The 27,778-nt window shown below is 54.1% G+C and overlaps 2 protein-coding genes across 8 annotated transcripts in view; both read right to left on the bottom strand.

Annotated features, from left to right (window-relative positions):
* Window positions 1-12,024, bottom strand: part of ARAP1 (ArfGAP with RhoGAP domain, ankyrin repeat and PH domain 1) — a 65,764-nt gene extending 53,740 nt beyond the window's left edge. For 4 of the 6 annotated variants that reach the window (XM_060104755.1, XM_060104756.1, XM_060104757.1 and 1 more), the window contains exon 1: window positions 11,316-11,617. In XM_060104755.1, the coding sequence (XP_059960738.1) occupies window positions 11,316-11,365 (50 nt within the window). In that variant the 5' untranslated portion in view covers window positions 11,366-11,617. Of the gene's footprint in view, window positions 1-11,315; window positions 11,618-11,841 lie in introns of those variants that run through there. The other 2 variants (XM_060104760.1, XM_060104758.1) reach the window with 2 other exon arrangements.
* Window positions 12,025-13,760: 1,736 nt separating this feature from the next.
* The window catches only part of STARD10 (StAR related lipid transfer domain containing 10), a 34,045-nt gene continuing 20,027 nt past the window's right edge, over window positions 13,761-27,778 (bottom strand). For both annotated transcript variants that reach the window (XM_060104765.1, XM_060104766.1), the window contains exons 3-7: window positions 17,759-17,906; window positions 17,035-17,138; window positions 16,265-16,382; window positions 14,409-14,461; window positions 13,761-14,178 (exon numbers count right to left, since the gene is read on the bottom strand). In XM_060104765.1, coding sequence (XP_059960748.1) covers window positions 13,933-14,178; window positions 14,409-14,461; window positions 16,265-16,382; window positions 17,035-17,138; window positions 17,759-17,906 — 669 coding nt within the window. In that variant the 3' untranslated portion in view covers window positions 13,761-13,932. The remainder of the gene's footprint in view (window positions 14,179-14,408; window positions 14,462-16,264; window positions 16,383-17,034; window positions 17,139-17,758; window positions 17,907-27,778) is intronic.

Genomic DNA, 27,778 nt, shown 5'->3' with positions numbered 1-27,778 from the left:
GGCCTACCTCTAACTCCCACCCCGAATCTTGAAAGACTAATCACTTTCTACAACCTCCACGTCTGTACTGTTTAAAGTTTTTACAGTTGCATATCACTTTCATAATTAGAATGATAAAAGCATTTTAAGCCTATCAGAAATGAGTCTGTCCCAGTTTCTTCCCCAAAACCATCATTATAAAGTAGCTTTGTGATTTTCAATATAACATGCACAGAATACCAAGAGAACTATCGTAAATGAAACTGATTTCCTGGGCCATCTGGACTGGAGGATGAGAAACTGAGCCCCAAAGCTCACCCCCTCCCTCACTGTCTTATCCTCCCGAAGGTCTAAGACACAGTTTATCAAATGAAATCCCCCCCTCCCCACCAACCACAGATCCGGAGGCCAGACTGAAGCCCACAGACTTTCAAATGAGAAATGGACTGAGGGTCACTATGAACATGAGATGCCAGGGTCCCTGTGGTTTGTCCTCTAAACAGCGTCTGACTCCACCCTAGCCCTGCCCCTCACCCACGTTCCCCCAAACCTTACCGGGGGCCCCCCTCATGCCCAAGCCCCTCTCCACCCTGGAGAGGATGAAGTGTGAATGTCTGAAGTACCTCAACTCACCATAAATGAAGCTGATAGTTAAAAGGTTTGGTTTTCAGGCCCTGTCAAAAAAAAGTCTGACAGATAAACAACAAGGTCCTACTGCATAGCACAAGGAACTGTATTCGATATCCTGTGATAAACCGTAACGGCGGGACTTCCCTAGTGGCGCAGTGGTTAAGAATCCGCCTGCCGATGCAAGGGACACGGGTTCAAGCCCTGGTCCGCGAAGATCCCACGTGCCGCGGAGCAACTAAGCCCGTACGCCACAGCTACTGAGCCTGCGCTCTAGAGCCTGTGAGCCACAACTACTAAGCCCGTGTGCCACACTACTGAAACCCGCGCGCCTAGAGCCCGTTGCTCCACAAGAGAAGCCACTGAAATGAAGAGTAGCCCCCGCTCGCCACAACTAGAGAAAGCCCGCGTGCAGCAACGAAGACCCAACACAGCCATAAATAAATAAATTAATAAGCCTTCCTAAAAAATAAATAAAATGGTTACAATGGTCAATTTTATAAAAAAAATATATATAATGGAAAAGAATATGAAAAAGAATATATATGCATAACAATCACTTTGCTGTACAGCAGAAATTAACATTGTAAATCAGCTATAATTCAATTAAAAAAAAAAAGTCCAAGACACACTGACCTCCTTGGCCCTACCAGTACCCCCACCTCCAAACGGATCACTCTGGACCACGCCCTCCCCTTCCTCTAACTGCCTCCTTATCACCTCGCTTTTGACTCATCCCTCCTCTCCATCCCCACTGCCCCTCCCCAGCCTGCCTGACCCCTGGGCCCTCCTCCCTGCCCTTCCGGCCCCCACACCTTCAACCAGAGTGCCCCTACCTGCTCCTCTAATCATCCCTCCCCACAAGACAGAGCTCCTCCAAACCTGAACCCCCCACCCGGACCCACATCCACCTGCCCTACGCCCCCAACCCTTCACTCTTCAGGTCCCAGCTCAGGCCCTTCTCACCTGGAAGGGGGGCCCAGCCAGCCGCACAGCACCTGTGGAGACCTGGTGCCCTCTCATCAGGAGAGCACAGCCTCTGGCCTGGCCCCCTGGCCCCTCAGTCACAGACACACCCTCCTGGGCTGGGGACTCCCCAGGCAGGGCAGGGAGTACCTCTCCCACCAAAGGTTCTGGGTGAGGGGGAGGCCTGAGGTACCACAAGGTGACTCCAGGACGATCCTCCTCTGTGACGACTGCCCCCCATGCGGGAGCTGGCAGCGGGGGAGCTCTTAACACTGCAAATGAGGCAGAAACAGGAGGAAACAGGGCTAACCACAGGGAGGATGCGAGTGCACAGGGCACACAACGGACTCCCTGGCAGCAGGAGTGGACAGAATCAGAGTCACGTCAGTCAGAGACTCACTACACGCCAGAGGGGTTGAGGACAGCCCTGGCCTGATGGGGGAGGGGAAGGGAAGGCTGCTTGACTCCATCCTCTCTGAGGCAACTGGGCACCTGATGTGCCTGCCCACCCAGAAGGAGAGACTGGGGCTCCTCTGCACCCAGAACTAGCAGCCCAGGAGAACAGGGACCTGACACTGCCCTCTCCCTAGGCGGCCCCTGCAATGGAAAGCCAGTGATCAGCAGGCCCCTTGCTGCTGGCACCTGAAAAGAGGAAGCTCCTGTGTTGGTGGGTGGAGGTGACCAGATGGGCGGGGCAGGGGCTGGAAAGGAAAGAGAGTGAGAGGGAGACGGGTGACCAGCCCCACAGGCTCTGGCCTCCAGTTTGATGTGGGACCTCAGCCTCCCCGACTCTATAACCAGACAACAGAAAGGAAAGACTCTCTCACTCACAGGGAACATTCTAACCCACTTATCTGACCCTGCCATCCCTGCTTAAAAAGACCAAAGGCCATGGTTATGGAGTGCTTCCCATCTACCAGGCGCTGTGCCAAACCTGCTACATGGATTGTTTCATATAACCCTCATGACAATCTGGAAAGTGGATGGTTTTAGCCCGACTTTACAGATGAGGAAGAAACTGAGCCTCAGAGAGGTTCAGTAAGTTGCCCAAGATTACACAGGAGCCCCTCCTTCCACTCCGTCTCCTCAGAGGGGAGAGTGTGGAGACCAGGAGCAGGGAAGTCAGGCAGGAGAGGGGAGGGAGGATGAGTGTGGGCTGAGAAGGGCCTTGAAGGCCACACTAACACACTCAGCCTTACTGTCCAGACAAGAAGAAGCCATGAAGGGCAGCAGGGTGCATGGGGTGGCAGGGAGGCAGGCAGACAGGGGTCCTACTGTGGTGAGACTTAAGAATTCACATAACTTCTCTGAGTCTCAGTTTCATCATTTGTATAATGGGCTTGCGGGGAATAAATGTATGCCTTCAAAACAGATCCCAGGGACTTCCCTGGTTGTGCAGTGGGTAAGAATCCGCCTGCCAATGCAGAAGGCAGGGGTTTGATCCCTGGTCCGGGAAGATCCCACATGCCGCGAAGCAACTAAGCCCGTGCGCCAGAACTACTGAGCCTGCGCTCTAAAGCCTGCGAGCCACAACTACTGAGTCTGCGTGCCACAATTACTGAAGCCTGCGCACCTACAGCCCATGCTCCACAACAAGAGAAGCCACTGCAATGAGAAGTCGGTGCACTACGACGAAGAGTAGCCCCCGCTCGCCGCAACTAGAGAAAGCCCTCATGCAGCAACGAAGACCCAACGCAGCCAAAAATAAATAAATAAATAAGTAAATTTAAGAAAACAAAAACAGATCCCAACCTACCAGTTCTCACCCTCCAGTGACTTCCAACCTCCCTCAGAGTAAAGCCAAAGCCAGGACAAGGCCCTCCAGGGCTGCATCGTCTGTCCCTGCCTTGCTGTTATTCCAACCGACTCGAGTGCTCCTGCCTCAGGGCTGGGCCCCGGAGCTCCCTCTGCCTGAAATGCTCTTCCAGACATCTGCATGACTCACTCCCATACTTTTTCCAGCACCCTCTCAAATGCACGGCACAGCCTTCCTTCCTGACCACTCTGCCTAAAGAGATGCCCCCCATCAGTCCCTCTCTCCTGACCCCATGTCATTTTTTTGACACCCCCCTTATTTCTAGCGGACACTGTATTATATGTTCATTTGTTCATTGTCAGTCTCCTCAACCAGAGGACGGGACACTGTCTCATTCATGGCTCTATCCCCAGTGGTAGAAGTGTCTGGCCACTGGGGGCATGGATGAAAGGACGTCTCCAGAGGCATGGCTCGCCCTGGTCAGGAGCTTGAGACAGGGCCCGTGACACGAGTAGGGTGAGGGACACTTGGGTGAGCCAGGTGCCAAGGTTAAAGGTTCATGTCCAGAGGTCTAGGAGCGAAAGCTTCAACTCTGAGACTCCTTGGCACCCTCCGTGGCTGGGCCTGTCCCTTCTCTCCACCTCTGTGGCTACCCCTGCCACTTCCTGCTGTGCTGGCCCGATAAACACTGCTGGGGGGGGGGGCCTCACCCACACAGGGCAAGTCCTGTTCCCCGGAGCAGGTGAGAACCACCCCAGACTTCCAGAAATCTCTGAGACCAATCCCCCCCTCCCTGGCCTGCCTAACCCTTCCACGGCTCCCCATTACCCAGCGGGGCTCAAAGGGCCTCCACCCTCTGGGTCCCGCCACTTACTCCCCCTTTCCAGGTTCATTCCCTCCACTCTCACCGCTGGACACTTGACCTCCAGGACTTTGCTTATCAGGTTCCCTCCGCCTGGAACATCTTTCTCTACCTCGCCCTTCACGTTCAAGTGTCACCTGCTCTAGGCAGCAGTTTCTGACTCCCACGGTCACAGCCTGGATCACACTGGTATGTCACTATCTGTCGCTGTGTCACATATACACATTCTTTCTCGCCCCAGCCTTGGCTGGATGCTCCCTCAAGGCAGGACCAGGGTCTAATTTCCCTGCATCCCCAGCTACCAGCCCAGGGTTGGCAGACAGTGAATATCTACTGCTTGAATGAAATCTCCCAATTTTACACGTGAAAAGCAAGGAGCCCAAGCAAGTGATGACTTGTCCAAGGTCACACTGCAATCAGTGGCCAGAGCGTGGCTAGAACCTGGCCTCTAGCCCCCCAGGACCAGGTGCCTCCCATTCTGCTCATGCCCACCAGTTACAGCTCCAGCCTCCTGCCTGCCAGACCCCAGCCCCACCTTCTCCTAGCTCCCCACATGCCTAAGCACCTGCTCCTTAGGCATTTTGGAACCTCCTAATCCAATCCTCCCGCTTCCAGAAGTGGAAAGTGGGCCCCAGAAAGGGATAAGAACCCAACCAGGGCCACACGAGTCAGTACAGGACCCAGGCCCCCCAGCCTGAGCACCCCATCCCCTTCCTCTAGCTTATATCTTGGAAGAACTATGAGGGGAAGGTCCCCTCAGGTGACCTCAGAGACACTGGAGTAACCCCCCATCTCCAAGTGGCTAGGCCAGCCCTGCATTGAGAAAGGTGGGTTTTCAGGTCACAGGCAGTAAAGGCAGAGGAGTGTTTTGGTTCACGTCCTGGAACAGAACCGCTAGAACCATTAGATCCTCCCTGGATCTTTGGCCTCCCTAGACTTAGCTATCCATCTTTAGAGCTAAGAAGGAGACAGCAAGAGGAACAGCCCCAGTCTGAGGGAAAAGGTAGGACTTTAGCTGAGGCTCTGGCACCCCTTTACCAAGCAAGAGAGACTCCACCCCAAAGCTGTCCTGCTGTCATCTGGCAAAGCTCAGGGAGGCCCTTTCTCCCCATCAGGCTAGGGCCTCTGGAAACACACATTTTAGCTGCAGAACCACACCGCGGCCCGCTTGGGTGAAGGTCCCCACTCAAGTGGGTAAAAGCCTCACGCAGCTCATACATCAAGGGGTGCCGAGCCAGGTACCTCCTACCCCAACCCACTGGGACATGGAATGCTGATCGCACCCAAACAAAGGCAAAAGCACGGGTCCTCCAAGGAGGTGTCTGGGCCTGAGAGCACACCCATGCGCACACAGGAACACACACGGTGCCCCCCCAGAGGCATGTGCAGCAGAAAGGAGCTCACCCAGCCAGGAAGTCTTCCAAGAGGAGGGCACCTCCCTCGTGGGGAGGGAACAGCCCTCTTCCCCATGAGGTAGCTCCCGCTCCCATGCCCACAGGCTCACATGGGCACCGGAAGGACCTGGGGAGGCACTGTGAATTACTAGAAGGCCCTCAGCCAAGGTCCAGTCTCCCTGCCCCCTGAGGAGGGTCAGGGCCTCCCCTGGGGCTCCCAGGCCCAGGTCTCTGTCCACCACCCCTCAGAGTCCTTGAGCCTGGCTTTGACACTCCAAAGCTGGTCCTGGGCCTGCTGAGCCACATTCCATGCGGGCCCTGAGAGGAACTGGTTCACCCAGCAGTACGGCCCAGGCTTTGCTCTGTGACCCAGTCAGCCACCAGCCCTCCCTGGGCCTCCTCTCAATCCCATCCTGGCATCCAGGACAGCCCCACCCCCAACGAATGAAGAGGAGGCCTGGCCCCTGTCTGTCTCCTCCCCACCCCCATTAAGCTGGCTATCTCTTCTGCTACCACCTAGTCCATTCCAGAACTTGGTTCTCAGATTTCTTTTTTTTTTTTTTTTGCGGTACGTGGGCCTCTCACCCCTGCGGCCTCTCTCGCTGCGGAGCACAGGCTCCAGACGCACAGGCCCAGCGGCCATGGCTCACGGGCCCAGCCGCTCCGCGGCATGCGGGATCCTCCTGGACCAGGGCACAAACCCGCGTCCCCCGCATCGGCAGGCGGACACTCAACCACTGAGCCACCAGGGGAGCCCCTCTCAGATTTCTTGAAAGGTGTGTGTCAACGGGGTGTCTGCTGGGAGTGGTGGGTGCAAAGGGCATGAAGAGCCTCCCCCCGGCACCACCACCACCAAGCAGCCCCAAGAAACTCTCCAGGCCTTGCCTGTCTGGCACCAGCTGGCCAAGGTGTGGCACAGGGCTCAGCCTCAACTCAGGATCCACGCAGCCCAACTGGAAGCTTTGCAGGTTCTTGGCACCTAGAATTTCGGAAATTTGGAAGCTGGGGATCTTTGGCACATAAAACCCTGGAATCCTTGATCCCCAATGCCCACAGTCTCAAGACTCAGAATCCTAAAATCCCAGCTGCCCGATGTGGGGAGAGGGAGTGTGGGAGTGGAGATGGATGGAGAAGCCCTTCCCCCGCCCCCCCTTACCTGCGCTGTTTGGTTTCTGTCCTGACCTGTCCACACCTGGGGGCTGGGGGCTTGGGATGTCCCAGGTGCTGCTGCTTCCTGCTCCCTCCCTGAAGCTCCAGGGAAGCTGAGTCCATGACCAACCCAAGGCATCTCACTGAACCAGAGGCTGGGGACAGACCATGAGCTCCTGACTCCAGGCCTGATTATAGGCAGAGCCCTGGCCCCAGCATTATGGTGAGAAGGAGGGGAGGGAAGGAGAGAAGGGGATGCCCAGGGGCAGTGCAGTGTCCTCTGGGGCGGGAAGGAAGGTGGCAGAGGAGACCCAGGCACCTGTGGGGGAGGGGTGCAATACGAAGCGGCAGCTTAGCCCTGCTACTGCTCCCCCTGTCCTAGGGCCTGACCCACCCCAGCACTGGCCTGGCCAGAAGGAGGGAGGGCGGGGCCAGGGTCCCCCAAAGGCCCTGGGAAGCTGAGATTCCAGGTGTGACCTCCAGTTCCCTGCCCTGGGAATGGGGACAGAGGAGTGGCTGTGAGAGGTCCCAATCCTCCTCTCCCTCCCCCTTGCCCTCACAATCGTGCTCTCACAGCAATGAAAACAATGAGGAGGAGGAAGATTTTGCCACATTTCTCCCTCCCAGGGGGGAGGGGGGATGCTCTCTGACCCCTGAATCTTCCTCTGGACCCCACTGGCCATGAGCATCACACTCTTGACACAGCTGATCTCTGCTTCTTGGCCTCTTAGCTCTGCAACCATGTTCCCCAGGTTTGTTCGTTCAGTCACCGACACCCAGCTGTACCAAACCCCAGGCATCTTGAGAGGAATCAGTTTCCTGGTTTGGCCAGAGAGAAAGACTTGGACACTGTGACAAGGCAAGGTGGGCAGTATCTGAAGGAAGCTCAGGGCTTCAGAGGCCCAGGAGGCCCTGACCAGGCAGGGAGGTAGAGTGCAGGCCTCAGAGCCCCCTACCTGGGTTCCAGTCCCAGCTCTCCCTTTCCTCGGCTGAAAGAGTCTAGGCAAGTCACTTAACTTCTACTGACCTCAGTTTCCTCAGCAGTAAAAAGGAGAACCACTGTACTCAACAAAGTCCAAACTGGACAGGACGGGACAAGAGCAGTGAGCAGGAGCTGCTCATCCGAGAGCTGGGCCCCTGGGGGCTAAGACTTGACAGCAGCCAGTCCAGCCTGCGAGCAGGCATCCCATACCCACAGCGCGTCACCAGTAACGTCACCTGCCCAGGCAGCTGGGCCTCCAGTCCCTGCCTGCCACCCCGACTGGGAGTTCCCAGAGAAGGACAGGGTTTGGATCTTGTCTGCCTGCAGTGTCTCCCAGTGCACAGGGTTCTCACTGTGAAGCTAGAGAAATTCAGACTCCCAACTCTTCTATATAATAAATGATCTCAGGAAAATTACTTAACTTCTCGAGGCCTCAGTTTCTTCATCTGTAAAATGGGAACAGTGCCTATCCCATAGGACTATTGTTGAGGATTAAATGAAATAAGTACATAAAATGTTTAGCACAGTGTCTGGCACATAGTAAGCTTCCAAAAAACAGTAGCTACTGCTACTATTATTACTACTATTAAATAATAATTTTGTTATTGAATTGGTCACTTAACTCCACATCCCCTCCCAGCGACTCTGATTGTCTCAATGGTCTGGGACAGACGCCCTGTTTATGGGACAGAATCATTTTCCCTTCTGAACTATGTTCCAAAGGATGAGACAGAGAGAAATTCCACAGGAAGGTCATGTGGAAGACCAGCCATGCACTGCCCTCCCTCCCCGCCACCCCAGGCCATCCCTGAACCTGAGGTCACCTGCCTTTTGGGGATGAGACTGTCCTCTCCAGAACCCTGGTTGTAATCTACAGGTCTGAGGGCCTGACAGTGGTGGGGGCGTGGAGGGGAGCTAGGTGAACAAGATGTCCTCTCTGATCAGGGCTGGGGATACTGGTGTTGAGTCCCTGAGCTCCACTGGGACTGTACTTGTAGGGGATCTCTGAGGGCCTCCCCACACCCTCCTGCTGTTCAGACCCGTGGTGCAGAGCCCCTTCCTGAAACATGAAGTGCCCCTCCATGCAGGGCTATGGAGGGGGAAGAGTCCAGCCTGACAGAGACCAGAGGAGGGGGTGACAGGGGCCGCCCAAAGGACTGGACTCTGCTCCTAAGGGAGGGCCGGGTCTGCATGGCGGGGGTCACACTCTGCTCGAGGCTGCCTTGGCCACCACCCAGGGGAAAGCCCCTAACTGAGTGGGACCCTGGACTGCGCTCAAGGAGTGACGTCAGGCTGGGGGAGGGGAAATCAGGCCAAAGGAGGCAAACAAACGCCTGGGTCCTGATCCTGCCTCTACCACTTAATTTGCCATGATCTTGGGCAAGTTACTTAACCGCTCTGTGCCTCAGTTTCCTTATCTGTAGAATGGTGCCTAACTTCTAGGCTTGTTGGGGGGATGAAACTGGTTAACGTATGTAATAGTGCCCACAAAGGTGCTGTGTGCATGCCTGCTGGCGTCATTCTTGCTGATATTATTACTCAGCTCTCTCCGAGGCTGTTTCCTCCCCTGTCTTACTGGAGGATGACCCTTGTCTCACGGAACGATGTAAAGGTAAATAAAGTAACAAATGTGCAGTGTCATGCACACCTTAGGTATTCAAATCAAGTAGAGGTCCCTCCTTTTCCCTTTCTTCTCCCCAAGAGGGCCCAGACTAGGAGTCGGGTCAGTCCTGACCCCCACTAGGGCTTGCTGTGTGATCCTGGTCTGATCTCTGGTCCCTGGCCTCAGTCTCCTCATCTATGAAAAAAGCTTCTGGGCCAAGTGATCTCTGTCCATGGCCATATCTGCTTCAGCCTCTCTCCCACCTCTGTTCCCTCCTTTCCTTCTCCACTTCCAATTCATGTCTACTGCACCCCCTCCTGCTGCAACAGAACCCTTGGGACCCTAAAGTGGGGTGGACGGGACAGCTGGTGGGTAAGGGGTACCAGCCTTCAAGCAGTCCAGGGCCCATCTCAGGCCCCCAAGGGTTAAGATCCAGAGTGAAGGATGGGGGGCCAGGGTCAGTGCTGGACAGATGGGCCTGCAGCCCAGGCCCTGCAGCCCAGGTCCTGCCTCCCCTCCCCCCATCCTGGGAACAGAAGCCACTTGTTTGGGCATCAGCTGGCTGGCTTTGAGCTTGGCCAAAGGGAGAGTGGGGTGGGGAGGGGAGAGGGTCCCCGGAGAGTGGAGGGGACTCCCCTCTGTCCTAGGGCTTTGTACTAGTCTAGTCCACAACTAGCCCCTAGGCCTCTCAGAGGCCCCTTACCCCTCTGAAGTGACCCCTTTCCCCCAGGTTCTCCCTTTTCTTCTTTCAAACACTCACTGCTGGGGGAAGGAATTAGACTCAGGCCCAATTCTTGCTCCAGCAGTCTCTCTTTGGAGCATGGGGCCAGGGTTTATCACCTAACCCAGCAGATGGGGAAACGGAGAGGTTTGGGAACTTACAGTCACGTAGTGTTTGGTGGCTGCACAGGGACTGTCCCAGGTCCCAGTCATCCCCACGGTTCTGCAGTCCCCTTCTCCACAGAGCTCCAAGGAGACCCTTCCTAAGTTGTGCCCTATACAGCACTCACTGAAAGGCTAGGCAGGAGAAGGCCCACCTCTTAAGTCCCAAAGGACCTGGGAGGTTTGGAAGAGGAGAAAACTTCTGTAGGGTAGGGGGGAGGACAAGCAACCTGCATAAAGGGCCTGAGGCGTGATGTGTGGAAAGGCATGGCTGGAGTCCAAGAGATGGTGGGGGTGAGGCTGGGGCTGACTGGGGAGGCCTGAATGCCCCAACGAAGCCTGGGAGCCATCTGCCCACTTCCACCTCACAGTTGTCAGGACTCTGCCTGGGACAACCCCCTCTTGCCCTATTCCAGTGAGCAAGCAGCAAATGGGAAGACAGGATTCCCCAAGCCAGGGTCTGGACAACCCTCAACCAGCCACGGGACCGGGGGATTGGTTCTCTCTACACTCTACCCCTGCTACCCATTCCAGCCACTTCCATCTCCTTGTCATTCCTCAAACACACCATGCAAGTTCCTGCCTCTGCACAAGCTTTACCCTCCTCTGAGGGTCCTTATCCTTGTGAATTACCACTTAACTGCCAAGGCCCATTCCAACCATCTCCTCCTTCCTGAGCCTCCAAGAGTCCCAGCGCCTGATTCCATCCCAGTACCTGTCTGCACCTGTCTTCTGACTCCGCAGGGCTCCTTCTACCCTGTAATGAGCTTGCTGGGAGGTCTCTCCTAGTCTGGACACTCTGCTCTCCGAGGACAGGTATCCTGGGTGCCTCTGTCTGGACCTTGCTCGGCAAACAGTCAAATTCTTCTCTGAGTACCTCCATATATCTGTCCAACCCTGCAGCCCTGGGGATTGGGGAAGGCTCCCCAGGACAGGAGCTTTGGGGGAGTGAGGGTGCATATGCCAGATACCGACCAGAGCTCCCCAGCACTAATAACCACCCCTCGAGATCTGGGACCAAACGCCCACCCCATGCCCTCAGGCTGCACTCGGAGTCTGCTCTCTCCAGTCCCAATAACCCACTCCCGGCTTGACCCCATTCAGTGAACACACACCTCCTTCTTTTTCCAGCAACTGGGCCAGGTAGGGGCTCTTGGGAAGCCATGCCCCCATTTACTGGTGGGGAACTGAGGCGCAGAGCCCGGAAGTAGTCTGCCCAAGATCAGTGGAGCCCCAGGTCCAGCGCATAAGGTCATACGAACTTGCAGACCGGTAAGGGTCTCCGCAGTCAACGAAGTGGGAGCCTTCATTTCACAGATGAGAAAATCAAGGTGCCCGAGGGCGGGTTGGCTCCGGAACGTCGGAGACTTCTCGCCAAAGGGCTGAAGGCTGGAAGCCCCCTGTTCCGCCGGTTCGCCCTCCTCCCTACCGTCTCTAGCCCGACCGCGCATCCTCCGGAGGCGACCCCATCACCACCACCAGTCAGAACAGACGACGTGACCCAGAGAAACGCCCGCGGAAGTAGCCGCCGGGCGCAGAGTCGCCGCGCGGCCTCGGCGTTCCCTTCTGAGGAATGGGGAAACTCCTGGCCACACCTGGCCAAGGGGCAGCGGACGGGGAGAGCCCGGCAGCCGCACTGACCTGTTCTGAGCGAAGACTCCACGCGGGGACGCGGGGCCCGGGGTCCCGGGGCCACCACAGACGCCGGTGCAGCCAACTCGCGGCCGCAGGCAGGGCGCGCCCACCCTGCCGGGCGCTTCCGCCCGCCCCACGTGACGCCCCGGGGAGGGGAGGACGGAGAAGGGGGAAGGGACACGCCCCCTTCCCAGGGACCCGCCCCCTTCCCGGCCACGCCTAGTCACGGTCTTAGAGTCCTCTGGCCTGGCCCGCCTTGCGGACAGGTTGATCTTTGCGTCTCTCCTGTCCCTCTCGCTGCTCACAGGTCCGTCTCCGTCTCCTGAGGCTCCGGTCTACCTCCACCACCCACGTCCTCTGAGTCTTCATCTCTTCCTGAGTCTCTCTGCCTCTTGCCGCCCCTCTCCCTGGGAGGGACAAGCCACAAACCGCCCCACCCACAGAGCGGAAAGGGACAGTTGGAAGCTGGAAGACCAAGTCCCTGACCTCCTCCTCCAGGAAGTCCTTACTCACTTCATTCTTCGAGAATATCCTACTTCTCTCCCTGGGCCCACATCTCTCAGGAGCAGGGTGGTGGGGAAGATTCTAGTCAGAGGGCCCAAGGATTCCTTGGCTTTATAAAGGCTGCAGCCTGAGGTCCTGGCTGCCAGGCAACTTCCCTGGCCTAGAGAATGGGAGATTTCCACCCATCCTGCCAGCATACACACAGATGAGGGTCGAGGGTCTGGGGTTTGGCAGGCATTCCCAGGTCCTGTGTCCAGGGCTGAGATTGGGTGTCATTAATTTGAGCACCTACTACATGCCAAGCCCAGTGCTGGGCAACTTATTCCTTTTATCTCAATCTGCCTGAAGGTGAAAAATCATCACCCCAGGATATAGATTAGGAAATGAGGCTCCAAAGAAGTTCCAGGGCTTGCCCAAAGTTACAAAGCCAGTATTGGGTAAACTGGCCAAGTCCTGGTGAGTTACAGAATGTCCTGCCTACCCCTACTAGACATTCACCCTGCCCCTCTAGGAAAAAGTGGACTCCAAGTGTCTTCCTGACAGGCAAAGTTAAGTCGCTTCCCGGGAGAGGGTAAGGCCAGACCTTGGGGAGAACTTCCGGCTCAAAATTCATATGGGGTACAAAAACACTGGAGAGGGGTGGAGCACTGGGCCCTCCTCCCGACCTGATAGCGGGGGTGACCCTCAGGCAGCAGAGGGCACCTGTGGGCTACAGAGAACAGGAGAGGCCCAGGCATCCCTCTAGACTTCAAAGCCTAGACATCAAAGCAGCCAGGTGGAACCACAGGATCAGGGAACTGGCATCTGACCACTGGCAAGGGGTTGGAGGCCCCGCCCTTTCTGTTAACACAGGCCTGTGGTCTTCTAAATGATCTAAGGAGGGCTCAAATCACAGGGCCTGGTCCCTCCACTGCACTGGAGTCTGATGACACTCACCTCAACCCCCAAACTCCCTGCAGAACATGCTGCCCCCAAGGACCTCTCCCCCTCCTTCCGTCACAACTGGAGAGTGTCAGACCCCCAGTCCATAGGTTGGACCCAGGGGGCCTTAGGCTGAAGGTCTTACAATAGAACACCACTCTCTGACCCCTGACCCCGGGCCTCTGGCCAGACCTGCTCCTTCTCTTAGAGCAGCAAAAGGTAGCCAAATAGCCTGCAGTGAATGGCCGAATGAACACACAACAAGGACAGGTGGATGGATGAAAAGTGAACTAATGAATGGATGCAAGGATAATGAACACACCAGGGACAGGAGGGGGTGTGTTCCGAGCTGCACATCGGGAAGTGAGGGGATATCTAAAGGAGCAAAGTCCAGGCGATCAATAATAAAATTAACAAAATGAACTGTAGAACAGAGGGACCAAGGGCGGCGCCTGTGCCCTGAGCAAGTGGGAAGCAGGCACAGTGACGAGCCGGCTGAGTCTGTGGGACCGTTTATTGGGGCTGTGTCCAGCCACGTCGCAGCGCCAGCCTGGGCCGGAGCCCAGCGTCCCCAGGAGGCGCAAAGGAGTGGGGGAGGGGAGAAAGCGCGGGAGCATCCGCCACCCCTGGGCTCCGCCCCGTCTTGTCTTGGTCCCTGCCGTGGTGCTGTGCTCAGGTGAGCGAAGTGTCGTCATCACTGCCCTCGCCTCCCGCGCCGCCCATGCGCTCCTCCCGGCTCTCTGCCACCGCACTCTCGTCGATGTTCTCCAGCGAGTCCGCGTGCTGCACCGACAGCTCCGACAGCGCCAGGCTCGGCAACGGGCTCTGCTCTGGGTGTAGCCACGGCTTGAAGTGCGGTTGATGCTTCTGCTTCCACTCAGGGTATTTGACGCACGCCTTGTACATCTTCTTCATGGCCTGCGGAGCCGCCGCACCGCCGAGTAAGGGGTGAGCTGGGAGCGGACTGTCTTCACCACATCCCCTCCCGCGCCCTCCAGCGGCTCAGTCCGCAGCTCCCAGGATCCTGACTCTTGATCTGGTTTTCATAACTCCGCCCCTCAGCCCTAGCTCCGCCCCCTGACCCCACCCCGTCATCCTGGAACCCTCTCCCCCAGCCTCCACACCAGAAAAGTCCCAAGGCCACTCACCTTGGGAGCCAGGAACTGAGAAGATTTATTCACCACCCACTTGGGTAAGGAGCCTATGAGGGCAGGAATGGGTAGTGAGGAGAAAAGGGAAGCAGCAACCTCGGGGAACCAGTCCCCCACAAACACACATACCAGCCCCCTCACTCCAGCCTGGGGCTTCCAGGGAGGACACGCTCTTCTCCTTAGGGAGGGGGCGCTGTGAGGCAAGTCCTATAAGACTTCATCATCTTCACCCCCTCTTTCTACCTCAGACCATGGTCCTCAGGCTCAACTCTGTTAACCCCCCACCTCCACCACCCTGCCTCTGCCCTCTGCTGAGCCCAAGGGCTACACAAAAGAAAACCACAGGGTCCTAGGTGACCACAGGCAACACCTGGGTTGAAATCCTGGCCAGTGGAGCTCCCACCTGCTGCCTCCCCTCTACTCACACTGACCTCCCTTTTCTCATACCCAGTCCCTCTACCTTGAATGGCCCTGGTGCTCATCCGCTGCTCTGCCTGTCCTTCCAAGCCCCTTGGCCCAGGAAGCCTAGCTGCTACATAGACCTCTTGGCTAAGCACTCCAGCCTGGCCTGACCTAGAATCCACAGCCCAGCTCTCCACCCTGTCTGATTCCCAAGTGTCTGCTCTGCCTCTGACACACAATAAACTCACTCAGTGAGGTGCTGGGGAGCTCTGGGCCTGGGCCAGTGGGCCCTCGGTGGTGCTGGGGGCATACCCAGGCAAAGATGCTCAAGGCTTACCTCTCCTCTAGTCATTCATCCATTCCTTCACTCACTCCACATTCACTCAGTGATACCCACCCTGGACCAGCCCTGGGGACCGAGAGAGGAACTCACTGTCTGGGGGGCCTCAACAGTATGCCAAGTACTCTGCTAGAGGGGGATGGGTCCACAGGGCAGGGAGCCAGCGACTCCTCTGGGTATCAGGGATAGAGGTGGTGAAGCAGCCCTGGAGGGATGAGTAAGGGCAGAGAGGTGTTTCTAGGCCGAGGGAAAGGGCTGCTTAGATAGGTAGGAAGGTGTAAGCTATGAGGAGGGAACTGGGAAACCTGGGGAGGGGGCTTGGACTTTACTCTGAGGGCAATGGAAAGTCACAAAAGGACTTCAAGCAGAAGAGAGTCACAAGGAAATAAGTCCTTTGGAAAAATCCCTCTGGTACCTGTATGGACAGACAAGGTCTCTGAGTATGGAAAGAAATGACAGATTCAGGAGCTATTTAGGAGGTAAAATCAATAATTAGTGGCTAGACTTGGGAGCTGAGAAGAGGGGACCCCTGACAACCACCAGGTTTTTGGCATGAGTGACTGGAGGGAAGAGACTTAGAAGGGGCAAGTTAGGAAGGGAGACAGTAAGTTCAGCGTTGGACACAGGGAGCCTCAGGTCCTAAGAGACACCCTGAGGGACACGTCCAAGAGGCCAATGGCCACACGGATCTGGATCTCAGCAAAGAGAGACGTGGTCAACCTAGCCACAGAAGCCTAGGGAGTAGCGGAGCCCTCCCAAGGGAAAAAGGACTGGGGCCTAGGAAACCCAGACCTTCAGGATGGAAGCCAACAAGACAGAGTGGGAGCAGCCAGTGAGCAGGGAGCAAGTCAGAGCATGGGGGAGTGGGAGCCCAAGAAGAGGGCTATAAGCTTCATCATGGAGCAGTGGCTACCACCTTGGCCCTTGCTTTTCAAACCACTGTAAAGTCTCAAACTTTGGTTCAAAGAAGGTTTCGGGTGCAGATGCCCCCAAATACAAAACACCTCCTAACAGAGGCCCTTCTGGATCCCAGTAGATCAAATAGATCAAGCCCCATCCCCTGCGGTATAGAGAAGGATCCCATGACGGGCTTTCAGGACCAAGCCCTCACCTTTGGGGTCCACCTGAGCCAGGTAGGTGATGACGCAGCTCTTGGGCCCCGTGCTCTGGATGAGGTAGCCCGTCTGGATGGACACAGCTCGGACCAAGTCTTTCCGAGGTGGGTATTTCTGGGGATGGAAGGCACAGGGAGGTGAGACTCAAGGTGTGGGAAAAGAAGGTGTCTTTGTAAGTACACTTCACACACACACACAGAGTTGGCTCACATCCCCTGGCATCCACTCCAGGCCAGGCCTGATATTGGGGTGAGGAGAAAGGCAGGAGTCAGGAGTCATCCTTGCCCCTCTTAAGCTTCCCCTGTTCCCCTCCAGAAAGACCCAAGTCTGGGGTCAGGGTTCATGAGCAAACACATGGGCGCGCATGAGTGCGCACACGCACGCACATGCACACGCACACACCCTTGCCCAGGCCAGCTGCACCTGCCTGTCCTGCCTGCCATGGAGACCCAGACTCAGGGAGGGTCAGAGGACCCTACCTCTCACCTCTTGCTCTCCCTTTCCCAGCCAGTCCATCCCACCCACTCGTCCACAGTGATGGCCCACACCGCCCTCTCCTCATCTGCTTGAAAGCCCCAGCAGGAAGACAGGAACCATTATTCTGACTGTATAGGAAGGAGACAGGGACAGAAGGCTTCATGCCTGGCCTGAAGTCACAGAGAAGTCCTGGTAGCAGCCAAGGTCCTCTCCCTGGGCTAGGCCTGCTGGCCCAGCCCTAGCTGGTGCCTTCCCCTGCCCACCCAGCAGGGAAGGCAGGCTGACTCACAGGATGTTTGACTGAGTAGTTCATAATGATGTAGTCAGTGCCCATGGGGAGCCAGGAGCGGAGGGTGATGACATCACGATTCTTCAGGGGCTTTGGACACCTCCCTGTAGAGGGCAAGGGACAGTTCAGCCAGACCACTGCATGCCTGCCTGCCTGCAAGGGTGTGGCAAAGCCCAGAGACATAGGGATGCCTGGTTAACTGCCAGCTCCCCCTGGTCCAAACAGGTACCCCACCACCACCACCAGACCTAGTTTCTGGAACTAGCAAAGACACAGAACAGAAACCTCTCCCCTCCTGTATCCAGCCATCCCTGCTGCTCATAGCCTCACACAGCCCTTACCTTGCTGGCCTGATCTGTTTGTATATGTGAATGTGAGTGTATGAGAAAACAATGGTATTACTGTGAGCATGTCCATGAAATGTGTGACTGTGAGTAGGTGGCATGTGGCTGTGGGTTTTGTACATGACTGTGCATGTGTGTGTGGAATGTGTATACTTGAACATGGGAGTACATGTGTTTGTGAGCGCACATGTATGTGTGTACTCAAGTGTCTGGGAGTGGATAGGGATTCAGGGAGGGCAGCCCTACATCTCTGCACTCAGGTCTCTGAGCAGCCTGGCCATGGGAGTGACCCCAAGGAGGGAAGGTGGGAGAAGGAGGCTGGGCTGGAGGCCTGGATGGAGGTGGAGGGGGCTGGGATCGGCGTGCTCGCGTCTGCTCACAAGAATAATAGCCCACATCAGCGTTGACTGTCAAGCGGGCAATGTCAAAAGTTTCAATGACATTGCTGTCCCACTTCTTTCGGTATTCAATGTCATGTAGGACGTCGTAGAGCGTCTCTGCTGGCACATCACGGCACTCCATCCGGCACTGCAGACAGACACATGGGTTGTCAGGGTCACACAGGGCTCAAAGTCCTGGTTAGGGGATGGGAGGGCAGACAGGCAAGGAGGGAGGAGGAGAGGGAGGACAGGGAGGAACAGTGACCTCTGAAGCCAGCATGGGCTCACCTCTTGCCATGAGCCCTGTCCAGCCCTCCCAGAAGCCACCTGTGCCAAGAAAAAGCCCCTGCATCCAGAGACTATCTCCCCCATCTCAGCCGCCACCAAACCTCCCCATTCATCCCAGTCTCCTCCTCTAGAAAGTCTTCCTGAATTACCCAGCCAACTTTCTGGACTGCCATACACTGAATCTCTTTATCTGTGCCCTCCAGGTCCCTGAACTTCATGGGCAGAGGTTCAGTCGATTCAGTACAGAGCCTGGTATGAGTACATGTTCAATGAAATGAAAGCATGAATGAACAAACAAATGCCTAAATGGATGATGTCTTTCCTCCATGGCACTTATCACCTGGTACTTATCACCATTTGCCCTCCTCTTTCTTTTTTTCCACCATCCAACAAACATCTGTTTTCTGTTTTGTTTTGTTTTGGGTTTTGTTTTGTTTTGTTTTTGGCCACACCGTGCAGCATGTGGGATCTCAGTTCACCGATCAGGGATCTAACCCATGCCCCCTTCAGTGGAAGCACAGGAGTCCTAACCACTGGACCGCAGGGAATTCCCCCAACAAACATCTTTGGATTCCTTACTATTTATTAGCCTTGTTCTCAAAGAGCTTTCCATTTAGGGGAGAAAAGAGCTGAGGACACTTTTTTTTTTTATTTAACCCCCACAGTAACTCTACCAGACAAGAAATCCAAAGAGGAACTTAAGGCTCAGAGAGGTTAAGGAACTTGCCCATGGTCACCCAGCTGGTAAGTAGCAAAGCTGGGATTTAACCTAGATCACGTGTCTGGAAAGCAAATAAAAACAGAACCAGGTTTTACTAGATTTACACTCAGCAAGATGAAACTCAGTCCATATCCTTGTTCTGTGATTTTTTTTCACCTGAAAGCCCAAACCCCAGGATCATGTTCCCCAAAGCAAATGGACAAGTTCTATTGTGTAGTTTAAAAAGGTTTCCCAGAACTGGGTGTTCAGATGGTGCCAAGGGAACCACACATTACTTTCTACTAAAAAGTAAACGCATGCAACCATACGAGGGAGGGGTCACATCACCTTCCCCCTAATCTTGGGTTAGGCCCTGGCACCAATAATGGTGATGAGAGGACACAGGAAGGACACTACCCGTTGGGTATTCTAGGCACCAGTGAGCTCATCAAGCCCTGGATATGCTTCACTTAACAGAAAATACAATGGACAGAGGAACAAGTTAAGTGTCACCATAAGAATACAAGACAAAGCCAGATGGTGAGACATTCTGCAGGGCTACTAGTCCAGTCTCTTCTACAGGTCAATGTCATAAGGAGGGAACTGGGCTAGATTAAGACTTATAGGACAAATAACCAGATAGAAAGTGTGGTCCTGGATTACATACTGGCTTGGACACAACAGCTATAAGGACATATTTGGGACAACAGGAGAAATATGAATATGATGTGAGTATTAATTAGATGTGCTGAAAATTTACTGAAACAAAATGGTGGAGATTGCTGCCTGAAGAAAAGCAAGTTACAAAAGGGAATGCATGATATAATCTCATTTTGGGGGAAAAATATATGCACAGAAAAGGCCTGGGAAGCACAATCGCTAAGATGTTAACAGTGGCAATCTATTAATGATGAGCATATAATAGCTTTATTTTCTTTTTGCTGTCTGTATTTCTAATTTTCTAAAATATATAGTACTGCTTCTGCAGTAATGAAAAAAACTTAAATAAAAATGTTTCCCAGAGATACTGAGGTGCGCTCACCACAAGCACTATCCTAAGGGCTTTCTACACATCACCACATTTTATTCCTACAGCAACACTCTGAGGGATTAGCCCCATTTTAGTTAAGAAAACCAAAGTTCAAGGACAGCTCCAGCCTGCAAAGACTCATTGTGTGTCATCCTCCCTCCCTGCCCTCTGTTTGCTTTTCTGCTCCACCAGGTGGTATGACTAGATCCAGTCATTTAACCAGCTTCAGCTCTGTGCAGAGCATAGAAGAGTCAGAGATGAATCTGAGGCCTGTCCTTCAGAGGCTTCCAGTTGAGAGAGGAGACCAACTTGGAAATGGGGAGGTGCCCAAACTGCCCAATGGGGCACAGAGGAGGTGATCAGCTGTGTGGGGTGAGGCATGTGGGGAATCAGTCTTCATGGAAAAGCTCAGCATGGAAGGTAGGCATCTAGCAAGTGGCACTGGCAGAGAGAACAGTGTGGCCTGTAGGGAAGCTGAATGAGTTCCATCTGCTCCAGTGCCCATGGTGTGCTGCAGCCTAATACTCAGAGGTCCTGCTTCCAGGTCTTCTTGGAGAAATGCATAATTCCAGGGCTAAGTCGGAGTAAGTATAAGATGTACCTGGAACATCTCACTGTGCCAGAAAGTAAGGACAATGTACTTACAGAATGACAGGGACCTTGCCCAGCAGACACAGGAGCCAGTGTGAAGGGCTCCCGCTGGTTCCATGACCAACTCATCAGGGTTTGCCAGTTTAGCACTGGAAGTCCGTATCCCGGGAAATCCCTCAGTCCCAGGCAAAAAGGACGGCTGGTCCCCTACCATGGGCTAAAGCTGGGCCAACTCATGTATTAAAATAAATAATGATAGTAACAGATTATATTCCACTGAATAAAATAGGAAACCAAAGTATATACAGGTATGAATAAATAAATAAATTTAATGTTTAATGAGTAATAGGGTATTTATATAGTTTCAAAGTTCCTTCCCATCAAATCAGTAATTTCACATTGCCTGGCAGATACCACCTTAATCAAGTGATCAAAGTGAACATCATTAGTGATAGGACAAGTTACAACTGGATGTTTCCTGACAGGATGCAATAAAAAAAATACAGGTGCCACTTATGTGATATTTCTGCCAAAGATGCATGATCTAAATCTAATCATAAGGAATATCAGACAAACCCAAATGAGGGACTTTTACAAAATATCTGGCCTCTAAGTGTCAGGGTCATGAAAGTCAAGGAAAGACTCAGGAACTATATCAGACTGAGAGAGACTAATGAAACATGAGTGAATGAATAAATGAGTGATTGAACAAAGTGATGAGAAGGATGGGATGGAGAAGACGGCAGAGGCCAGATCTGGCATCGTCGGGAGCATACAGACAAACTTCCACTGTGCAGCGACACTGAGGTCTGGGTGTTGCACCTGACATTCAACACACACAGTCACTCTTCACCACCCTGGTGAGCTGTGCTGCAAAATAGAAAGCTGAGGCTCAGGAGAGGAAGCAACCTGTCCAAATCATACGGCAAGAAAGGAGCAGAACTTCAAAACCGGATCTTCCAATACTCTTGACCATGAAGGAGCACTCAAGTGTGGCTTCTGAGGAAACCAGAACTTCTCTAAATCCAAGTATGGAAGCTGGTTTGGCTTTGCAAGTCCTCAAACGTGTTATTCCAGACAGTGGCTGTATGAAGGAGTAGTGACAAAAGAATTACGCTTTGTAGGTTAGAATCCAACCTGGGGATTCCTCTTCCCTCAGGCCAGCCTTGGTGCCCCCAGGGCAAGCTGCACCCCCGGCCGGGTGCACTCTGAGAAAGGCCTGCACTGCCCAGACTGCCTCTTCTTCCTCCGGACTTCTGTGGCTGCAGGACCAGGGACCTCCCTCTGAGACAGCAGGTAGTGGGAGGGGCACGCAGGGCCACAAGACAGACCAGGCGCTGAGTTGAGCATAAACTCTGCATAGCATTTTCTCTTTAAGATAAAGAAGGAAACTTCAAAGGGTTCCCAAGCTCACGGCAGGCTCTTGGGGAGGAAGGTCAGCTGTGGGGCCTGCTGGGAAGGGGAAAACTCAGGCTGTGGAGGCAGCGCTGCAGGTGAGGAAACCGAGGCAGTCCAGGTGGCCAGTCTGGCTTTGGGCCCGGCTCTTTCCACAGCCCCCAGGAGGCTGCACGCATGAGCCAAGAGGGGTAAATTACATCCAGCATCTCATGGTTCCTGTGCGCAGCTGCAGCCACCACATGGGCAAGGTGATTCTAAGAGGCTTCTGGAGGGATGCGTAGGGGTAGAGGTGAGTCACTGGAGAGCACCTGGTGGGCGGGGCTGTGACCAGAATCCACAGCCATTGGGCCCTGCGCAAGTCACTCACTTCGGCTGGACGCTTGGGAGCTCCTCCTGGAAACCAGAACTGAACAGGAGGCAGTGCTGGGGTTGCTCAGCCAAGGAGCAAGCCATGCTTGGCTGCAAAGCCCTTAAGGCCTGGTTTACAGTAGGAAGTCTCACATGCAGCCATTTTACAGCTGAGAAAACTGAGGCCCAGAGGGAGCAGGTGACACCAGAGAAATTAGACTGTGTACCTCCTACACTCCACTCTCTCCAAACCCCATGAGGTAGAGAACTGGGATTGCCCAGAACCCCATAGAGCCATGGTCAGAACGGAATGTATAAGCAAGGAAGGCCATCAGGGGTGACTCCTGCAGGCTTTGAGTCTGGCAATCCCAGGTTCCAATTCCACTTCCTCCCCTTAGGCACAAGATTTAACTCACCTGAGTCTTTGTTTCCTCATATGAAAAATGGGGATAATAAAAGCACCTATCTCGGGGCTTCCCCAGTGGCGCAGTGGTTAAGAATACGCCTGCCAATTCAGGGGACATGGGTTCAGGCCCTGGTCCAGGAAGATCCCACATGCCGCAGAGCAACTAAGCCCATGCACCACAACTACTGAGCCCATGTGCTACAACTACTGAAGCCCACGCACCTAGAGCCTGTGCTCCACAACAAGAGAAGCCACCGCAGTAAGAAACCCGCGTACCACAACAAAGAGTAGCCCCCGCTCACCACAACCAGAGAAAGCCTGCGTGCAGCAACGAAGACCCAATGCAGCCAAAAATAAATAAATTAAATAAATTAAAAAATTTAAAAAGTACCTATCTCATGGAGATGTTGTGATTAAATTAAATGAGATAATGTATGCAATATGCCTGGCCCATAGATACCCCCAAAACAGTAGCTGTTATTACTTAAGCAGGCTTCCACGAGCAGCCACGCACCCTTCCACAGGGCCAAGACCAGGCCGTGTCTGCATGTGCCTCCTTACATTCTGGGCCCCAGGTGCCTCTCTTGCCTCACCTGGCCCTGCCCTTCTGTCCATCCATTCACTACTGCCCGGACTCAGCTGTGTGCAAGGGCTGCAACTGGGCAGCAGGGAACTGGGAAGTGAACCAGACTCGGGCCCTGCCCTAAAGAGGGCCCATCAAGTGGGCAGTGGGAGAGATGGGGACATAAAATCCCACTAGAGAATGAGCTGGGTTGGGGGGTGGGCATGGGAACTGTGGGATCAGAGGGCAACCGAACCTAAAAGAAATTGAATTGCTGAAAGGGGAGAGAGGGCATTTCAGGCAGAGAGACTGGTGGGTGCAAAAGCCTGGAGGCTTAAATAAATAAGTAAAGATCAGGGTCCAGTGCCCTAGCGGTGTCTCACTCTACCCTCCTCTCTCCCACCCCTTGCCCCGTGCTTCTTTGGGAGATGCCTTCCCAGTGCTCAGCATTAGAGAAAGAGGAATCTCCACAAGAAGAGGGAAGTGGTGGGGGAAGGGGCTGAAGTATCTCCCAGGACCCAGGGAGATGGCTGACCTGAGACAGAGGAAAAGAAGTCAGGTCATGTCCATGGGGCTGTGGTGTGGCTTTGAGGGCCAACGGCCAGGGCAGTAACAAGCAAACTGAGACACGGACAGATGGATCCAAGTATGGCCCACATGCCAAGACCTCACACAGCAGGTCTCCAATATCCTTGCCCATGGGATATATGGGGCACATGGATTATCCCAAAGTCCTAGGGACCCAGGAGATGATCTCTTCCACCACTACTCTTCAGGTCACCACTGGGAAAACTGAGGCCCAGTCAAGGGTAAGGGGTCCATGTGGGCTCTGAAACGTGCCTCAGGCTGTACTGACTTCTCACCACATTGCATTTTAGCAGTTTTGTTAAAGGAATAACTATTAAGCAAATCACCCTTTCCCAAAAGAACCGTATTTAAAACAGAGAAAGCAAACCCTGATCAGGGTGGAGCACTAGCTATCAAATCAATCATAGCCCCAGACAATAGCTACCGCCTCAATAACCATTACCATGTGCTCCAAATCACTAATTCATCATCCCACAACGGAGACAGCAGCACCTGGACCGTGGACCCCACAGGGGCTGACATTTAGGTCAAACCACCTCTGCCAGCTGTCAAGGGCACCAAGCTGCATCCTGTGCAGATATTGTCTCTTACCCTCCCAACACCCTGATGGATATCATCACCCCCATTTTACAGATGCAGAAAGTGAGGCCCAGAGAGGTAAAATGATTAACCAAGGCCACAAAGCTAACAGTGGTGGAGCGAACCAGAGCCTGGGCGTGCCTGACCCCAAAGTGTCAGGACTTTCTGCTCCCTTCATCAAGGGGCAGGACTGGCCCAGCTAAAACAAACACGCTGGCAACTGGAGACTGCCTTAGTTAATTGATGGTTATTATTTTTTTGAATTAATTTATTTTATTTTTGGCCGCGTTGGGTCTTCGTTCTGTGCGTGGGCTTTCTCTAGTTGCGGCGAGAGGGGGCTACTCTTTGTTGTGGTGCGCAGGCTTCTCATTGCAATGGCTTCTCTCGTTGTGGAGCATGGGCTCCAGGCGCGCAGGCTTCAGCAGTTGTGGCACAGGGGCTTAGTTGCGCCGCGGCATGTGGGATCTTCCTGAACGAGGGCTTGAACCCCTGTCCCCTGCATTGGCAGGCAAATTCTTAACCACTGCGCCACCAGGGAAGCCCTAATTGATGGTTATTACGCAGAGCTCACTGGATTCAGAAAGGCTTGCTGACCAGGCAGGCGAAGCTCAGAGATTCTTCCTCTGAACAAAATTCCCAACTCTATCCTCAGCCCTCCCTGGGCTTAAAGGCAAGGCTGTGCTTTTCCAAAGCTCAGCACTGGAGTTCTGTACCTGGAAGTCTCCTCTGAGAAGACTTGGGCCATCGCATTGCCCCACAAGCTCACACTCACAGCAATTCCATGCTGTCTGGTCAGAGAGGCCTCTGTCCTGCCGCTTCCTGCCTGTGTGGCCTTGGCTTGGGCAAAGTACTTCAGTTCTGAATCCCAATAGCTTCATCTGTGAAACAGGGATAATCCTCCCCTCGGAGTAGAGCTGTGAGGATTAAATGAGACTTGTACATAAAGCCCCCAGCAGCAGCTGCCCTTCTCCAGCCCTAGGCCCCGGCAATTTTCGCTGACTTCTCAGGCCCCACCGAGGGGCGCACTTTCCTGCTAACACCAAAGGGCAGGATACAAAGGGTTAAGGAACAAAGTTTAAAACAACAAAAATGCCCCAGATCCTGCCACAGGGTGGATGGACAGGGAGGGGGTGCGTGGCCCTCTTATACCAGGGCCCTGCACAAGTCCACAGCCTCCACCCTCACAACCCACAACTAGGCACTGCCCTCACCATGTCAGTCCAGGTGTTGAGAGATACAGACACTGACCCAGGGCACACAGCACATGAGAGGCTCAGCTCCAGTGGCCCCTCTGCCCTGTCTGCTCCAAGTCCTCCTCCCAGGGCTGCGCACCACCTGCTTCCTGGCTTCAGGGCCCTCTACTGCTCCTCCCAAAGGCCCCACATGGCCATTATCGAGCCAAGCTGCACCTGCCCTTGCCTCTGGGTTTCTGGGGCCCCCAGAATGGAGACCCCTAAGACCTTCCCCCCAGGTCCCCACCAAATCTCAAGAGCAGCTCAAGGGCACTGACACAGGGCATCAGGGGAAGCAGAGGTGGGGGTGTGTAGGAGGAGAGAGATCTAATAAGTCCGGCTTTCCCAGGACCTCCCCTTGCTGGTTCTTTGCTATTTTGCCCTCAAACTTCAGCCTGGCTGTGTCCTGCCCAGGCCGCCTACCGTGTCCCTAATTTCTGCAGGTTGGTCTGGGGCCTCCTCCTCCATCCCACCACCTCCCTTCATCAGCACACACTGCGATGCATCGATTCATCCTGGCCCCTTGCTCGTCTTGGCATCCCCAGTGCCTGGCATGGTCTAGTAAAGAAATGCTGCCTGAATGGAAGGAGGGACAGGTGAGCCAGCAAAGAGGCCATGCCCGCGTGAGCTTCTCTGACTTTTAGAGTGCTGGGGCCGTGCCTGGTGGCCCTCGGTGCTTTGTGGAGGTCAGAAGGAAGGGTCGTTGTGAAAACCCCCTGGACGCTTGTAAAACTCTCTGCGGCACTTGAGGCTGATTACTACTTCTGCCATCATCCTCATAAAATGGAGTGTAAGGGGCGGGGGCAGAGACAGGTGAAGGGAGATTCTGGGACTTTCTGTAAGATCTTTAATAATTCTGATAAAGAAAAGTAAATTCAATCTGTACTGAAGTATCAATTTACATTTAGTAAATAGCAAGGGTATATAAAATAACCACTGCTTGTGAGCATATAGTAAAACTGTTACCCAGTTAGTGACAGCAAAAACTGGTTGCACTACTCTGAAAAGTAATTGGGCAAATATTTTTAAAATCATAAAAATGTATCTTTCAACTCAGGTCCTGGAACTCCAGGACCAGAAATTTATACTCAGGAAAAAGATATAAAATAAGAAAAAAAGTTCTGTTACAATGTTCATGACTATATTATTGCATTTGTAATTAGCAAAATATACTGGAGGACAACCTGGAACACCACCACCAACAGGGCCTGTTTGAGTTAAGAATGACACATCACCTTGAAGATCACTGCCCAGCTACTGAGGACTGTGGTCTGCCTGAGGGCAGGGGCAGGGGCCCCTCAGAACCCAGAAGAGGTCTGGCAGGGAGCAGTTGCCAGAAATGCTCCTGAATTAAGGATTCTGTAGCGATATGAGAAAGTTCCACAGATGCCGTGTTAAGTGAACAACAGAGGACACAAACTGGCATCTGTGCCACGGTCTCAACTGCACATCAGTTACCTACACCCTTGAATGAGGGCTGGAAGGAACCAGGGGGACGTTTTACTCAGGAATTGAGGCTCTGGGGGATTAATTTATCATTTTTGGGTTCTCGTTACTGTTGGTACAATAGAGTTTATATAAGATAAAGAAACCAGGGCCTCCCTGGTGGCGCAGTGGTTGAGAGTCCGCCTGCCGATGCAGGGGATTACGGGTTCGTGCCCCAGTCTGGGAGGATCCCATATGCCGCGGAGCGGCTGGGCCCGTGAGCCATGGCCGCTGGGCCTGCGCATCCGGAGCCTGTGCTCCGCAACGGGAGAGGCCACAACAGTGAGAGGCCCGCGTACCGCAAAAAGAAAAAAAAAAAAAGAAACCATACTTTTTTTTTTTTAGGTTAAGTGTGTTGTCCAGAATCCCGAGGTCCTCGTTCCCTGGACCTGGGAGCCTGGACTCTGCTGAGATGGGCCTGAGGCTGCCCAGGCTGATGCTGAATTGCCTGGAAATGCTCTGTGTGGTGTAGCCATGCTGAGAGTAAAGCCAGAGGGGACTCAGGGTCCTTCCACCCTCAGCTGGGACACAGGCATGAAAATCCTGGGGACTCATGGCAGGGACAGAAGGAAGCAGGGGGACGCAGGTACAGGGAGGGACCCACCTAAGCAGAGTCCTACAGAATGAATAGAATAACAGATGGCACCCAGATGTAAGGAGGGGAAAGAGGCTCCTGGCAGAGGTGCTGGAGGGGACTGGAAATGGCCTAGACCGGCTGGGGGAAGGAGAAGGCTCATGCAGTTCCACAAAGGTAACCCGAGTGAACAAGGATGGACGCGGGAGGAAATGGAGCTGTCCCTTGGGTACCTCAGA

The sequence above is a fragment of the Mesoplodon densirostris genome, chromosome 7, assembly GCF_025265405.1.
Source record: "Mesoplodon densirostris isolate mMesDen1 chromosome 7, mMesDen1 primary haplotype, whole genome shotgun sequence".
NCBI lineage: Eukaryota > Metazoa > Chordata > Mammalia > Artiodactyla > Ziphiidae > Mesoplodon > Mesoplodon densirostris.
The sequence above is the reverse complement of the archived record's forward strand: the minus strand, read 5'-3'. Positions and strand labels throughout refer to the sequence as shown.